Raw genomic sequence first — 15893 nt, 5'->3', positions numbered from 1 at the left:
TATTACAGTATGAACTCATTTTTCCTTTCACAGGTTCACAGCTGCAGTGTTTTAGTAAGGGCGTTAGTACAATTAGGGCATTAAAAGACCGATTTCACCTCACTACAACAGAGGAACAATTACAATTATTAGTGGATAACATGGTGGAATCAAGTTTAAATTCTCTTACAACAAAACTGTATGACGGTTTTCAGTATTTCACAAATGGAATATTGTGATGATAAAAGGAACTTTAACTCTAGGTAGACCATTTAGTCAAGTATACAATAGATGGACAAAGGAAACAGCCGAAAAAATCAACAGTATTGTAAACGAGTGTGCTTTGTTCAACGATAAGCTTGTTAATTTATGATTGTGGTCTTATAACTGTTACTCTGCGGATGGCAACAGATTTTACTAGTGCTGACCAAGGTCAAAGGGCACATCCGTGCCATCTAATCTTGATCGGCACTGTTCTCTATTCAGTCAGCAAACATTTTGGAAAGTTTCCCTAACAGATTATGAATAGTAATGACCAGTTATGTCCAGTTTGAATGATGGACATGTCCATTTAAGATATTTAACTAGATAAATGTTACTGCTTCGAATGCAGAGTTGTGACTTATAGCCGCTTTTTAAGGTATTTAGCGGTGAAACGGTTATATGGTTGGTAATAAGACAAGATATTGTGATAAATGGTAAAAAAGCAGTTATTGCTGGTGGCTGAGTTAATGGAACGATTTTGTGATGTTATTTTTTCGTGGTTATAATTTACTTATATCAATGCAATGAATGATGTTTTTTTTCAATGAAAATTTGAAAATAGTCAAAACATTTAGTCATGAACAATTATTATTTGAATGTATATAATTCTGAGGCATTGTAGCAAATATGAATTTATGATTTTATGTTTTTACATCACATCAAGAAGTTATTTTTATGTTTACTCCAATCATTTTATTCAGACTTCACTCTGAAACACCCATCAATTAGTGCTTTAATTAAAAAGAAACGAAAAAAATATATCATGAAATTTAATTTATATAGAATAATTGATTAAACACTGTTTGTTCATAAATTCAACATTGATTACGGCATAAATTGTTCTTGGTACTCACAAACTGGTGTATGTATGCCATAGATCAGACTGTTTATCTATGAAATTAACTACTACTTCTCATACATAAAGTTTGCTGTTTATTTATGAATTGGCTATTTGTTAATTCTGATATAGGGCTGTTTATTCATGAACTGAACTACTGTACTTATGAATAAATACTCAGTGCTTTATTCATGAATTTATAATGCTGTATTTATAAATAAACGGTGCTTAATTTATGAATTCACAATGCTTTATTTGTAATACAACAGCATTTTGTGTAATAAATTGAGGCTGAGTTTTAAATGACCTTATATGTATATTGTATGTGCAGCCTACCCCAGTAACTCTGTGATTTTATGTTATAAATGGCCAGTTTGTAAATGATTTTTTTTTTTTTCAAAAAAGTTTTTTTTTTCATACCAATCTAATGAATTGTGTAAAAATTTGACTTGTTTTATTTCAATGATATAGTTTTCTGAAGTACTAGTACCCTGTGTATTGAAATAAGTTTAAATTTATATTTTATAAGAGTGAAAACATTTTAGTAAAGAAGCATAAAAATTCAGTTACGATAAATATTTTACCATTCTTTACGAAGAAGTTCTAGTGTCAGACAGGAGCAATGGAGAACAATGGAAGTGAAATATAGATTGTCAAATCAAATTTATAACTCAGTCTATGAAAATTTAATTTAAAAAGGTTAATGGACTATCAGACACTTCTCTTTAAGTTATTAACAACCAAGTAAGGTGCTTTTCAAGGAATACACTTTATTCGAGTAAAATTTGTTTTAAAGTAATTAAGATAATCACCTAAAGATCACCTAAATCTTGGCAGTATTACAAGAGTTTAACGCTATGTACTTTATCCAAAAGATACATGATTTCTCCACTGTGGTTTCCAGTATTGTGGTTTCCAGTATTGTGGTTTCCAGTATTATAGTGTAAAACTTAATCGTAGTCTAAACTTAAGAAAGAAATGGCCACATAGTTCGTTTCTTTAAAGATTGTTTTTTTTTACCTGTCCATGTTGAGCTTTTAGGTTTGCCCTAAGTGCCCTTGTGATAAATCAATTTATGGCTATTATAATCACAATTCTGCTAGTGATATGGGACCATATATGCCAAGTTCTGTGAGTTTGTAATGAAGAAATAGTCGGGCTCCTGTTTTACTATAAAGCACTGAGAAGTGTTTAGCGGGCTTTCATATTTGTTGGTTCAGAAATAGACTTTATATGTCATGTTTATGTCAACAATTTTGAAACAGTTAAACAAATTCAAAATAAAGTTACTTGAATTCATAACAATAATAAAAATCTATGATGATTATTCATCACCTGTGAAAAAAAAAATGCATTAAATTTTTATGTTATTTAAATAATGTCAAATCCTCATCTGTATATATCACCACTTTAGTGCAATAACTGATTAACTTCTCTTAAATTTAGAAAGACTTATTCCGTTACTGCACTAAGGTGACAATATGTGATATTTACTGTACCTCAACTATAATATCATAATTACCCAAGCATTTGTAAATCACATGATTTTGACCTTTGGTTTATACAGAATTTACTTAAGTTCGATTGTGTAGGAAGCTAGAAGCTTATAGACGCACTTTCCAATCTGTTCCTGGAACCAACCAGTACTGAGCAATTAGTGTAAAGTTTCTTGCACAAGGAAACAATGACTTGCACCTGACGGGGTTTGAACCCATGTGGCTAGCGATCATTTACGTTTGATTACTTGTCTGACAAATTAAATACTCAGCCATGTTGCCACTTTTGAAATTTTAAGCTATAATACTTAAATTTGGACTCTAACTACAAATTTGCATGTGGCATTAAAGTTTAATATACTAAATTTCTTGAACATGACCCAGTGATAACCTATTTCTGTACTTATATATAGAAAAGTATGACCTTTTCCAGCTATAGTATTCAGGTTAGCGAGCAGAACAATCCTGGTCCTCTTGCTTATTTTTTTCAGCCACCCAAGTTTTCAAGATAAGGTATAATTTTACTATGTCAGATAATATAGAATATAAAAAACAATGCTGTAAGCAATATTCTTTTTGTGTGTAGAAAAATCATATTTATTTATATGTTATATATATGTGTGTATATGATTAAATCAATCTTATCAATGCAAATTTTTATCATTATTCAAATGTAGATTGTGTGAAATAAATTGTGATGAGATATAAGATAGTTTGACGTTGTTTTTTTAGTTACATGACATGAGGTTTTAAATTGAACCAATGTATATGTGTTCAGAATGGTATGGTTAATGTTTGCCTAAAGTATACCTGTCCCACTCCTGAAATTGGGTTCATTTGCTTCAAGTCCTAACCTGAAGGCAGCAACTGAATACTAGTCTCATCCTAAACCAATAGGGCCAATATTGCATAAACTAGGCAGGAATGTTCCTGGCATGTAACTATTTTAAAAAAAGTTCCATTCCATGTAAAAAAATAATTTTAAAAATGTTCTGTCTCTCAAACCGCAAGAGCTAGAGCTTAGATATTTTGCAGGACACATCTTCTAATTCATATCTACCAAATTTGTTCAAATTATAGCAATATGTCTTGTGTCGCCTTGAAAAGTTACTTTTGTTGGCGGCGTTGGTGTCCGCAGCGAGTTCCCCTAATGCTTGTATGCAGCATAACCCAGTCACTATAAGTCGAATTGACTCCATACTTGGTATGCATGCATATCTCAAAGACCCAAAGTGCAGTGTACCCTGCGCTTCTTAATTTGAGTTATTGTCCTTTGTTAATTTTCATACTTTATTTTTGTCCGGGCCATTTCTCCTAAACTGTAAAAGCTATGGACTTGACACCCTATAGGATGATAGATCTCATTAATAAGAAGTGCAATGCACAAGAAACAGCACTTCTTATTTGTTTAAGTTATTGCCCTTTGTTAATTTTCATACTTTATTTTTGCCCAGGCCATTTCTCCTTATCTATGAAAGACAACATAGGATGATAGAGCTTATTGAGAAGAAGTACAGTGTACAAAACTGGTACTCTGCACTTCTTATTTTTAGAGTTATTGGCCTTTGTTAATTTTCATATTTCATTCATGTCCATGCCATTTCTCCTAAACTATGAGCTATGGACATGAAACTTCATAGGATGATATATCTCCTTGAGAAGAAGTGCAGTGCCTAAAAAAACGCCACTATGTACTTAGAGTTATTTCCCTTTGTTGATTATTATACTTTATTTTTGTCCGGGCCAATTCTCCTACACAATGAAAGCTATTCAAGCTACATCAGTCCTAATGTAACATTGTTACAATCAGTTCAAATGCCACTAAAATTCAAGAACATGTAAATTATAAGAGTGGTGTCTATAAATAACCTATATTAAAGAAGAATATGCCTAAGTGACAGCTATACTGTTCACAAGGCGACACATCCGACTCGCGAAGTTCTAGTGTTTTTCAAAGTATATCAAATCAATTAAAACATGAAACATTATCTCGTGCATATCTACTTCTTTTTAAATTTGTAGCAATACCCGTTATATTGAAAAAAATCATACTTATATAGGGAAATACAATGTCCAGAGCTAGGATTTTGGTATGTAGCACTGCCTTGTTGTGTTGGTAACTACAGACTTTAAACAAAACATACCCGCAGGTTTAAAAATGGTCGCGTATACTAGAATGATCTTTGCCTTAGCTTATTAGTACAGATGGATATTTTACACATATATAAAAATCATCAAAATATCATTTTATCGTGTTTCATGGGTTGCTATATAAAATTGACCATTACTCAGCATGTCCGTAAGTTAAATATGTATCATTTTGTAAGTTCTACACATTCTTAATATGAAAAAAGAGAACATAATCTTGGAACGTATCATAGCCTTCAAACCAGTTTTTTTCCAATTTTCTCTCTTCTGGTTAGTTTTCAAACTATTTCGAAAAAAGTTTTTTTTTTCATAAAATTCTACGAGGATCAATGTTACAAAAGCCGTGTTATTAAAGATATCGAGTTTGCATCGTTTTTTCAGCCACTTTTCTCCCTTATACGCTCCATGAAAACAACTATTATTTTTTTGTTTTTCCAAATAAGATGTACCTATCAACGACTTTATATAATAAACATTACGTAAATATTTTAAAATTAATTTATTAACTTTGTATTTATTTACCATTTAGACTCATTTTATTTCTTCAGTTTCAATACAATAAAAACAGACTTATAGCTTTCAAAAGAAACACATTATTGGCTTTTGAAAAAGAATGGAAATTGGTCAACACATTTTTTTTCAGGACGCCTCAGATTAAGCTTATATGTAAATATTTTCCTATTTGCTATCGTTATACTTATATTAATTTTTTTGTTATAGTATAAAGCTTATAATTATACATGAAACGAATGGGATGCCTTCGACCCTTCAGCACCATATGACGAGGGCAATAGAAAATAAGGACGAAACCACTATGCACTATCGTATCATGATAAGGATCTAATAATTTATGTCGATGATACATTGTTAACTCTGACAATCACATGGCTGATTACTGTTAATTTAAAGAAGGATGAGTCCCAGCTTTGTTTACTGGTAACTATAGTAACTACATCATTAATTTCTGTTATTGTCAATGCAGCTGTTTACACGGCATCAATTATTTTTCTAGCGCTTTTAGATAAGCTTTGTTTATTTCTATGATACTCAATAAGTCTAGATCCTAGGGTCAACAAACGGGTAAAAAAGACATTCAGATTATATTTATTGTCAAATTAAGTCGATCATTTGCCATAAGACCATTAAATTAGTTTCATTTACTTGATCAGAAGTTAAATGTAAGGAGCAATGGTCATTTACACAGTGTCATATTGCTATGTTGTTTACTTTATATTCTAGTCTTGCAAATGTTCACATATTTTACACTGTCTCACATAGACTTTCTCAGTCTAGTCTTATGTATAATTTTTTGATATAATATTTACAAATTTATTTTTATTTTGATGCATAATATACCTTATCAGTTGTGTTCAGTTCAGTTCAGTTCAGTCATGTTCTGTATATTTTTTTGATACAATATTTACAAATTTATTTTTATTTTGATGCATAATATACCCTATCAGTTGTGTTCAGTTCAGTTCAGTCATTGGTTATATGTTAGGCTTTGTATATATGGTTGCCTTAATGTAATATAATGTACAACTAGGTTTTTTGTCATCAGTCCATCTTAGGCAAGTCACAGTAGGTCGTTCTGGGTGGGGTTTGTGGCGTTTTTTTCCACCCAGTTATGTTCTTGTGAAAACGATTTTTAGTTCTGCTTCAATATTATTTTATGGCATTTAATTAAATGCCCATTTTTCATTCAAATACTGAGTTGTGTTTTCACTTCATCCTATACAAGTGTGACTTTGTGACTTTCTCTAATGGACAAAACATTAAATAGAAGATAATGGTGACATAAAGTTTTTTATGTCTTTGTGGGCATTCATTCTAAATTGTTTTTACGGAATTATAGTACGCTTTAGGAACAGACTTTTATAGGAAATTTTTAGCCATCAAACAAACCAGGTTTTTATCACGTGGTCTGGATTAACCAATCAATTAAAAGCCATTAGTCTTTGTTTTAGCTTCGCGTGCGTGAACGCTCCTCGCTAAAAATTGTTATATAATTTTGGAAAACCACCTCCTCCAACGCCTCCTCCTCCTAAGTTTGTCACAATTTTTTCAATTTAACTTTAATTTTTATGTAATTTTTTTAGTGTGAACTTAATTTGAAGTTTTCGCCTTTGTTTACCTTCGCATTGTTCAAACGTTATTTGGCGTCCGCCGCCGAAGCGCGAGCGCCTTTTATAGAAATGAAATCAGATTTTTTGTGGAAAGGGCGGAACAGCAACTTCTCGAGTGCCCCTTTTTTAGTTTTTCCTAATAAAAGCCGATCATCCGATCGGTATGAAGTGGGGCTTGATTATTAATTTGAGTCGCGATTTTGTACAAATGAATAGCGGAACTGGGCAGAATTTTTTCGCAATGCAAACATTTCAAAAATTAATTAACCTTTTCCGTTACAATAATATCGCGCTCTTCGGGGTATTTTTTATTTATTCATTTTGTAGTACACAGTGGTTTATTTATGGTATGTTATTTCCGAAAGCTGTTAAATAGAATGTTGATTGGATGACCCTAACATTCCGAAAATCTTATTTCTCTTAGAGGGTGATGTACTCCTGTCGGTTTAATTCCCGGTCTTCTCCGTGCGTCTATTTGACGACCCGGCGAATAGTACCATACGTTTATTGTCCGGTCTTCTTCCGGTTTTGGAGTAGAGTTTGATATCGTTATAAGAAAACAAATTATTTTACAGATAATAAAGGCTTTTTTTTCAATAATGATGTTTGTCTACAATATTAATTTAAAAAATAGATCAACTCTTCAAATTTATTGATTATTATTTATACATTAAACATGACAATTCGAAAAAAAACCCCAACAACACAATTCGTATGTTTTATTTTATCTATATGAGGATAAAAACATTAAATATGTTACAAATAAATTGAGATAAAAATTGTACTTTTTAGGCTTAAGATGGCACTATTTCAATTTGAAACATTTTTTATTTTAATTTGTTTATTTCGTGTTAAGTAAAAGATTGCCGAGGAATTTTCAAAGTTACAATCAGATTTTATTGATTTATTCAATTGATTAATAATTTTAAAAATGATTAAAGAAAAATACCAAACTTGTACAGTTCTTGTTTAGAATAAAAAATTATTATATATTGAAGTTTCACATAATTTTTACTGCTTTTTTCCAGTTAAGTTTTTGACTTTAATCGTCCGGTCATTATGACAATTCGAATTCTTAAAATTTAGTAGTAAACGAAAACTCAAAAAAAAAAAATAAAAAAAAAAAACTAAATAAAAAAATAAATACTATTAAAAGTTAGTGCATAAAACACAAAAAAGATAAGAAAACAATATTCATAAAACTTTTTTTTTTTATTAAAAAAATTAAAATTTTAGGGGTAAAAAAACTTTTATGCCCCAAACCCTGGTAAAAAAAAAGGGTCAAAATTGTTACTTTTTGTAACAGAAAAGTTTTAAGGGGGGGTTTTTCCCGCTTTTTAGCGATAACAAAATTTAAGGGGAAAAATTACAACAAGGTGGTTTTTTTCAAGCTTTTATCAAAAGGGATTTTAAATGATTTAACTGTATACCCGTTGCTAAAAAACCCACGATCTTTAAAATAACAAGTAAATTCAATTTCAAAGCTTTGCAATAAAATTATAAAAAAATTTAAACAATTTTTTTCGTTCGTTCCTCTTTAAAGTGAAAATTACAATTCTGGAAAAAACCAAAATAACCCATTGAAACAGTTTATAAAAATATCTTGTTATTTTTATATCTCCCTTTTAAATTTGCATCGGGCCTTTTTTCTTGTTTGGGAGCCCTTTGAGGGTTTTTGCATCAATCTTTTCTTGTTATTACTCTGTATTTTTCTCCTTTTTTACATTTGCATTGTTTCCAAACATTATTTTACAGTATTTATATGTTAACCCAATGAAGCCGTTCTTTACAAAGATTTGTGTTTGATCAACCATATGGAGGATGGTTCAAAAAATCTATTTTCTTTTAATTGTCAAATTTATCTGTTTTATTAGCGGGGCGGTTTTTTTCCACCCAGTTGATTGTTCTTGTGTGAAAACGTTTTTAGATTGCCCCTTATATATTTATGGCATTTAAATAAATCGCTTTTTTCATTCAAATACTAAAAGGTTTGTGTTTATTCACTTCATCCATCAAGTGTGACCTTTTGTGACTTTTCTAAATTTGGACAAAAACATAAATTGACCTAAGATGTTCAACTTTGTCAATCGAAGATGAGTAAAAAATAAAACAATGGACAAAAAAAACCCAAAAAAAAAACAATGATAAAAAATCCTTTCCAAAAAGGAAAATTTTTATGTCTTGAGGGTTTTAATGAGTTGGGAGGGGCTAGGAATTTGTTTTTTAGTTAATGAAAAAAAAAATTTAAAAAAACCTTTTAAAAGGGGGCAAACACCATAAAGCGCCCTTTAGCAGAAACTTATCAACCCCTTTTTGGGGGATATGCTTTAATTTATTGAATTAAGTGTTTTCCCTGAGAAAAAGACAGTTATTGGGGCTTTAAAAAACAGGCAAAATGTAATCCGTAGTTTAAAAGGGAAGACGAAACTGATTATTACATTCCCGGGCGAACACATGTGGACCAAAGATTTGTTCGTTTAAAATGATACTTTTCTTATTAGTTCAGTATAATTAAATTTTGTTAAAATAACACAGAAACGTGCACTGCTTTGGGCCCAAAATATTGTTTTTCAAGAAAAAGGTAAAAAAGGTTTTAGGTAATTGGGCAATGGGGGTTTCATATTGGGAAAATTTTTAAAAGCACCCCCCCCCCTGTAATTAAAAGCAATTTTCTTTGGAATAAAATTTTCCCTTTTTTCTTAAAAAAGTTAAACCCATTTTTGAAAAAATTTTTAGCTGAAACTTTTAAAATGAGTTTAGGAAAAACATGTTTTTAAAGAAAAATTTAATTAAAAAATTTTGTTATTTTGTTAAAACCCATAACCCCTAAACCCCCAAAAAAAAAGTTTTTTAAGGGGTTTATGTAAAAAATTTTCTGCCCTTGAAAAAGACCCTTTAAATGGGCAATAAAATTTTCTAATTAAAGGGGCAATTTAAAGCGAAAATAAAATTAATTTCCCTCAATTTTTTTCTTAAAAAATTTTGTTTTTATTTTCCCAAAAATCTGCAAAGTTTAAAAAAATAATTTTATGTAATTTTTATTGTGCAATATGTCTTTAAATGAGGCTAGCATTTGTCGAGGCAGCTTAAAAATGATCAAATAAATTCCTTATGTGAATATCATTTATTAATAACAGATAAACAAAGCATTATTGTATTACAAAGCAAAAAAATGATATCTATTTAATTAGCATGCAACGTTCTTTCTTTCTTTCTCTCTTTCTTTCTTTCTTTCTTTCTTTCTTTCTTTCTGTTTGGTTATTGAAAATAAAACTAATCCGTTAAATCACTTTAATCATAATACATGTTCAATGTACATGTTCTCACTCACTCACTCACTCACTCACTCACTCACTCACTCACTCACTCACTCACTCACTCACTCACTCACTCACTCACTCACTCACTCACTCACTCACTCACTCACTCACTCACTCACTCACTCACTCAATCAATCAATCAATCAATCAATCAATCACTCGTTCATTAATTCTCTCATTAATTCCCTCCCTCCCTTTGTCAATGTCCTGGTCTCTTGAGTGATTGTACTCTAACGTGTACATGGTAGGGCACGATTCTATAAATTGTTTCCAATCCTTTTCTTCAAAATCTGAAAGAGGGAGAAAACATAATCTTATACGGGTTAATGCAAACACGCTTTTAGACAAATAAAGAAACAAAATTTAAAAGGAACTTTAACTTTGATAATATGAAATACTAGTTCTTAGAGAGTTCTTCCTTATACTAGCTAGAACCATTCTTCTTATAGAGATACTATTATTGAAAGTAAAGCTGTTGTCTATCAAGTTCATTGTACATTATTTGTAAAATAATGAGATGAAAGGTTAACGATAATAGATGTAAGGTGCATGAGAAATTAATAATATGTTGTCATTTATAAATGTCTTTAAGTAGTATAAGGGCCTCTCTACTACTTCTTGAATAAATAAGAAAACATGAATTCGTAAATATAAATAAAGAAACGCATACAGACTCATAATTATGTAGAAGTAACTAATAGATACGCTACTTCAATATAAAGAAAACAAAACAAACATACTAGATTTAATCTAAGTAAGAAACCAATTTTTGTCATTGTTTAGATAATACGGTATAACATTATTGTGTCTTGGTTGTAAATTAATTAAAGGTAAAATAACTTTTATAAATTGTAACTCATATGTCAGGCATAGACTATAATACGCAAGTTTTATACAAGAAACATAGGCTCGTAGAAAGCGATGTAAGCAATTAGCATAGATATTTTATTACATGTTTTATTTCACAATTCCCTATACCTCTTGTATCAACAGTTCCTCGAGTTTTCGATCATTGTCTTTGATTCTTCTCTCTGTTTGGATATCACCGTCTGTTGTTGTTGGTGCGTCAGTTGTCGTCAGCGTGTTTGTAGAAATTGCTTCTGGTGTTGTAGTTTGACCATCACCTTCATTTGATGATTCACTTTCGGGAGTAGTTGTCGGTCCGTCTATAGATTCAGTTTCTGGACTTGTTTGACTCTCCATTGCTCTATTAGATTCTTCTGTATTCGGCAAAATTAATAAAAGAATTAATTAATGAAAATCTTATAATAAAAATAATGAATATTTATTGTTAGTGAAATTCTCATGTGCTTGGTAATTATTTATAGTGATTATACTGGAAATAAATCAATCGATAAAAAAACTTTACAGACTTCTGTTTTGTTTTTATGAATAGACTGACAAAGGCAACACAGTTATAACCCATAATAGTCAGCAAATATTTTTCTTTTGTGTTTGTTCATAAATAGACAGACAAAGGCAACACAGTTTATACCCCATAAAAATCAGTATTAAATAAAAAATATCCGTAGATTAGTAGAATCAATAATCCCAAAGTCAAAGACAAATATTCCGTCAATTATCTAAAGTGCAAATATTAAGTAAAACACGAGTAAAACTTGTAGAGCTGTCATCGATATCGACAATATCGATGTATCGTTGATATTTTTTTGTCGATCAATAATCGATACACATTTAAAAAAATCGATACTTTTGACTTATATATTTTAATGTCTAGAAATTATACAATTCACCCAAAAAATATGCAGAAACAGTTATTATATCTAATGTTATGCTTTCGTTATATAGTGGAATTATTTCATAGCAATGGTGACAAAAAATATTGTCTGGTAAAAATCATGCAGTGGACAAGACACTGTACAGAACATGTTTTTGACTGAAATGATTGAAACAGGTATGAAAGTGAATGACAGACAAGTGAGTATAGGATATTATCGATATATCGGTGTATCGTTGATTTTAGTCACTTCATATCGATATATCGTTGATATGCTTTGCACTGAATCAATGACAGCTCTAAGTAAAAGTAAGAGATATACAAAATACCTTTCAGCAATTGACAGATGTATAGAGGAAGTCATTAAAAAACAGACCTTTGGAATTCATTTGATCATTTGGTGTATCCAAGTGATATATCCAGGAAGACACTTTTAAAATTATTTTCCAAGGATGTATTACTCTATCAATAGACATAAAAGAGAAGTCCTGGATTTTTGGTCTTTTGGTATTAAAATGTTCAGAAACATTTTAATCTAAGTAATTGGAAAACGCTGTGCTTTATAATGGTAATACTTTAAAAGTATAAAATAAATATGTTAATTATGTTTGAACAAAATCGATTGCTACATGTGATGCTATAAATCTTAATAATTATATAGAGTTGGTACCTGAATAGGTCCTATGAAGTGCACGTGTCATTGCATTAACAAAGTCGGCGTTTCTTTCATCCTCAGTCACTGTCTCATATAAACAAACGAATATAAGAAAAAAACATTTGGAACGTTAAATATAATTTCAAGTCAACTGTCCTAGATCTTTTAAGTTGATAATTAATGACTGACTCCTGAAACTTCAGTCCTACAACTATTTCGTTTATATGAGTGATGTCCTCAGACATACACAAGTCATAGGACTATCCTTGATTGTCCGACCCCGGTTTTGTTTGTTTTTGGTAAGGTTTTTACGTCAAAACAACACAGTATAGGTCATATTGCAACTTTTCAGCTTTGCTGGTGGAGGAAAACCTCAGATGTCTTTCCGTGTATTATTTCAGGCACGAACAGGCACCTGAGTAGAACAACCTAGCTGGACAGCTTCCTCACATGAAAGAATCCAAAGTCCCTGAGAGTTTCCAACACACAACGGTGAAGGGCAAGTGGTTTGAAGTCAACTACCGTAACCATTCGGCCACAAAGGTCCACAAACAAGTCCTTGACCTATCTGTTATACTACGAATGACTGACTCCCCATCCCTTACGTTTTATTATGAATGAGTGACTCCGGACAGGCACGTCCTTGACATATCTATTGAATAGTGAATGACTGATTCCCTAATTCACCAAATCCTATCGCCATATTCTTTTTTTTAAAAAAATGAAAAAAATAATAAAAAAAAAAAATTTAAAAAATTGAATGTTCGGGGACAGGCCGAACCTAGACATATCTCTTCGATAGGTGACTCACTCGGATATAACAGTCCAAGAACTATCTATTTTAACTGCGACTAGATATGGACATCGTTAAATGGATCTGATCAAGACCTTCTCTTAGGGAAAACAAAAACAAAACAAAACTTACACATCACTTTTATTTTATTTATGTCTTGAAGATAATTCATGTCGAGATTGGGATAGATCGGGGTTCCGGTTTTTTCTTTTTTTGGGTTTTCAAATTTTTTTCCCGTCTAACCCGATCATCGCAAACTGGAAAAAAATTTTATATTTAAAATTTTCGTTTTTTTTTAAAAAAAAAGGGCGAATAACCCTTTTAAAAAATGGTTTTATTAAATTTTACATTTGTTTTGTATATTTTATTTTAATTTGTTTCAAAATTTTGTTTTCCCCCCGGTACTGGTTTCCCGCAGTTTTTCCCGGCCCCAAAGCACCCTTTTTAAAAAAGTAAAAAAAAATTTTGTTCTCTAAAAGGTAACTTAAACATTAGGTAAAAACTTAAAACATTTAAAATCGTTTATTTTTTTTTTAAACTCTGTTTGCATGAAAAAAATGTCTCTCTGATTTGATGAAATAACATAGATGCCCTAATGGTAAAAGTAGATTATACTGGACGAAATTGATAAAGGGCCGAAAAAGTGCTAGGGGCCGGAAACTGCTTGGAAACCAGCATATGATATTTACCATACAATAGAAACACTACACATGCATTTTTGTTCCTACAAATAGATATAAGGGAAAGATATGAGACAGTAACCGTATTGATATCAATATATTTAAGACATATTTTGAATTTAACTATGTTTAATTTCTAATTTATTCATTGTCGCGTTGAGATGCATTTATTTTTCTTTAAAATGTATAGGATGAAATATAAATCTTCAATATAAAAAAGACTGCCCCACTTTCATCGAACATTGCATGGTTAATTCCAATGGATATTTGCAGAAATTTCATTGGACTACGTTAGTTATTTATCGTTTATATAAAGTAAATTATAAATCTGAAAGGATTTTTGGCAAAATGTAAACTTATTTTGACTTTCACTTGTTCACCCACTATATACCCATGGGTGGGCATAATGTCATTTTAAAGTATTACATTTGGGTTTTATTTCATTAAGATTTCTTCAGTACAAAATATTTATCGAAATGTTTATATATAAATGATGTATAATATAACTATATTAATGATTTTGTATTGGCTATACAATAATACCATCATCTAAAGGTAACTCTTCTCTGACAAGCGCCGCAAAGTCCTCGCCATATTTCCAGGATAACATCTCGTAAAGACTACTAAGTGAATTGTACACACGTGAATTTCCGGCTGAAATTGAATATAAATGTAAATTAATCGATAACGCATTTTTAGTCTGTTGTCTTCAATTATCTATTGCAACACCCTCTAAATCTACAAAAATACGGTCTATTTGCTACCAGTTATAAATACATTCGTCACCTAAGTGCAGTCCTAAATTTATTAGGAGTTTCCCAGTTATTGAACTAAGGTGACGATTTATATTATAGCTATTCATTTGCGTTGAATCTTGTTTCTGTCCTGCACATGAATTGTTTGGAAACATGTTTCTCTCCCATACATAGAATTTACATGTCCTCTTAATGCATTGTTCGTAAGGTTTTTGATCACTTTATTGGTAAATTCCTTGCTTTTTGGTATATGTTTTCGGATTCTGGTCATACTTTTAGCACCATTCAGGAGCCTAAGGTGAACTCTTTGATCTTGCGGAAGCTTTGGCTGCGCGTTCTTAACTCGGTGTTTTTCCATTTTAGATTATTATTGTGATTTCATATAGAAATTGATTGTTTGAGAGTGATGTTAGCGTGAGTTTTATTTAAAATCAAGAATATATATAAACATTATTTTGTATTCAAGCAAAATGAATTGTCAGTACTGATTCTCATATCTACAACATACCTACCATTTTCAACATTTGTATACAAGTTTTTTAGTTGTCTATAAATATCATTGACCACATTCTGTAGGGCAGATTCATCAACGTCATTGTCATTTTTATTGTTATTAGGTCCAGCATCGCTAGAATCTGTAAAGCATATTGTACAATGATTGTTTTGGTAAGCTCTGTGAATCGTGATGTCTTCTTATAACATTGAATACAGATATATTGCAATAGGGGAAGAAAAACATCTGGCATGTGAAGATCTCAAGAGTGCAATAAAAACAATAATAAATAGCTGAAAATTACATGTTTGGTTTACTGGACTCTGCCCTACACTTCTCCCCTCACTCTAATCAATCACCGGCTTAAGCGGCTGTAAACACTCAATACTGAACGTGTTAACGTGTAATGTTTGAATCAATGGTTCCCGAGGACCAGAAAAGTACAGCACCGAGATAAGTATGGTGCATATTTTACAGCTAAAAATAACAACACTTGGAACCTGCAGTTGCTAGTAGGAAAGTTTGTAAAGGATCAATTATAATGGTTTTGCCTAAAAACGTTTAGAATTGATCATTCTGTCATATAATATGATGTTTAGACACATCAA

At 31.0% G+C, this 15893-nt stretch overlaps 2 protein-coding genes across 2 annotated transcripts in view; one reads left to right on the top strand and one right to left on the bottom strand.

The window, feature by feature from the left end:
* Positions 1–3157, top strand: part of LOC132712994 (phosphatidylinositol 4-kinase beta-like) — a 48158-nt gene extending 45001 nt beyond the window's left edge. The window contains exon 14 of the mRNA XM_060695431.1: positions 34–3157. Within this exon, the coding sequence (XP_060551414.1) occupies positions 34–218 (185 nt within the window). The 3' untranslated portion in view covers positions 219–3157. The remainder of the gene's footprint in view (positions 1–33) is intronic.
* Positions 3158–10051: 6894 nt separating this feature from the next.
* Positions 10052–13235, bottom strand: LOC132713000 (uncharacterized). Its single transcript, XM_060695438.1, has 3 exons — positions 12580–13235; positions 11150–11391; positions 10052–10461 (listed from the first exon to the last, which is right to left on the bottom strand). Exons 1-3 carry the CDS (start codon positions 12608–12610, stop codon positions 10429–10431), a joined length of 306 nt encoding a protein of 101 aa, XP_060551421.1. The 5' UTR covers positions 12611–13235; the 3' UTR covers positions 10052–10428.
* Between the last annotated feature and the right edge of the window lie 2658 nt (positions 13236–15893).

The sequence above is a fragment of the Ruditapes philippinarum genome, unplaced genomic scaffold, assembly GCF_026571515.1.
Source record: "Ruditapes philippinarum isolate M1 unplaced genomic scaffold, ASM2657151v2 ctg3235_1_1_1_1, whole genome shotgun sequence".
Taxonomy (NCBI): Eukaryota; Metazoa; Mollusca; class Bivalvia; order Venerida; family Veneridae; genus Ruditapes; species Ruditapes philippinarum.
Note: the sequence above shows the minus strand (reverse complement) of the source record. Positions and strands in the feature narration are given on the sequence as shown.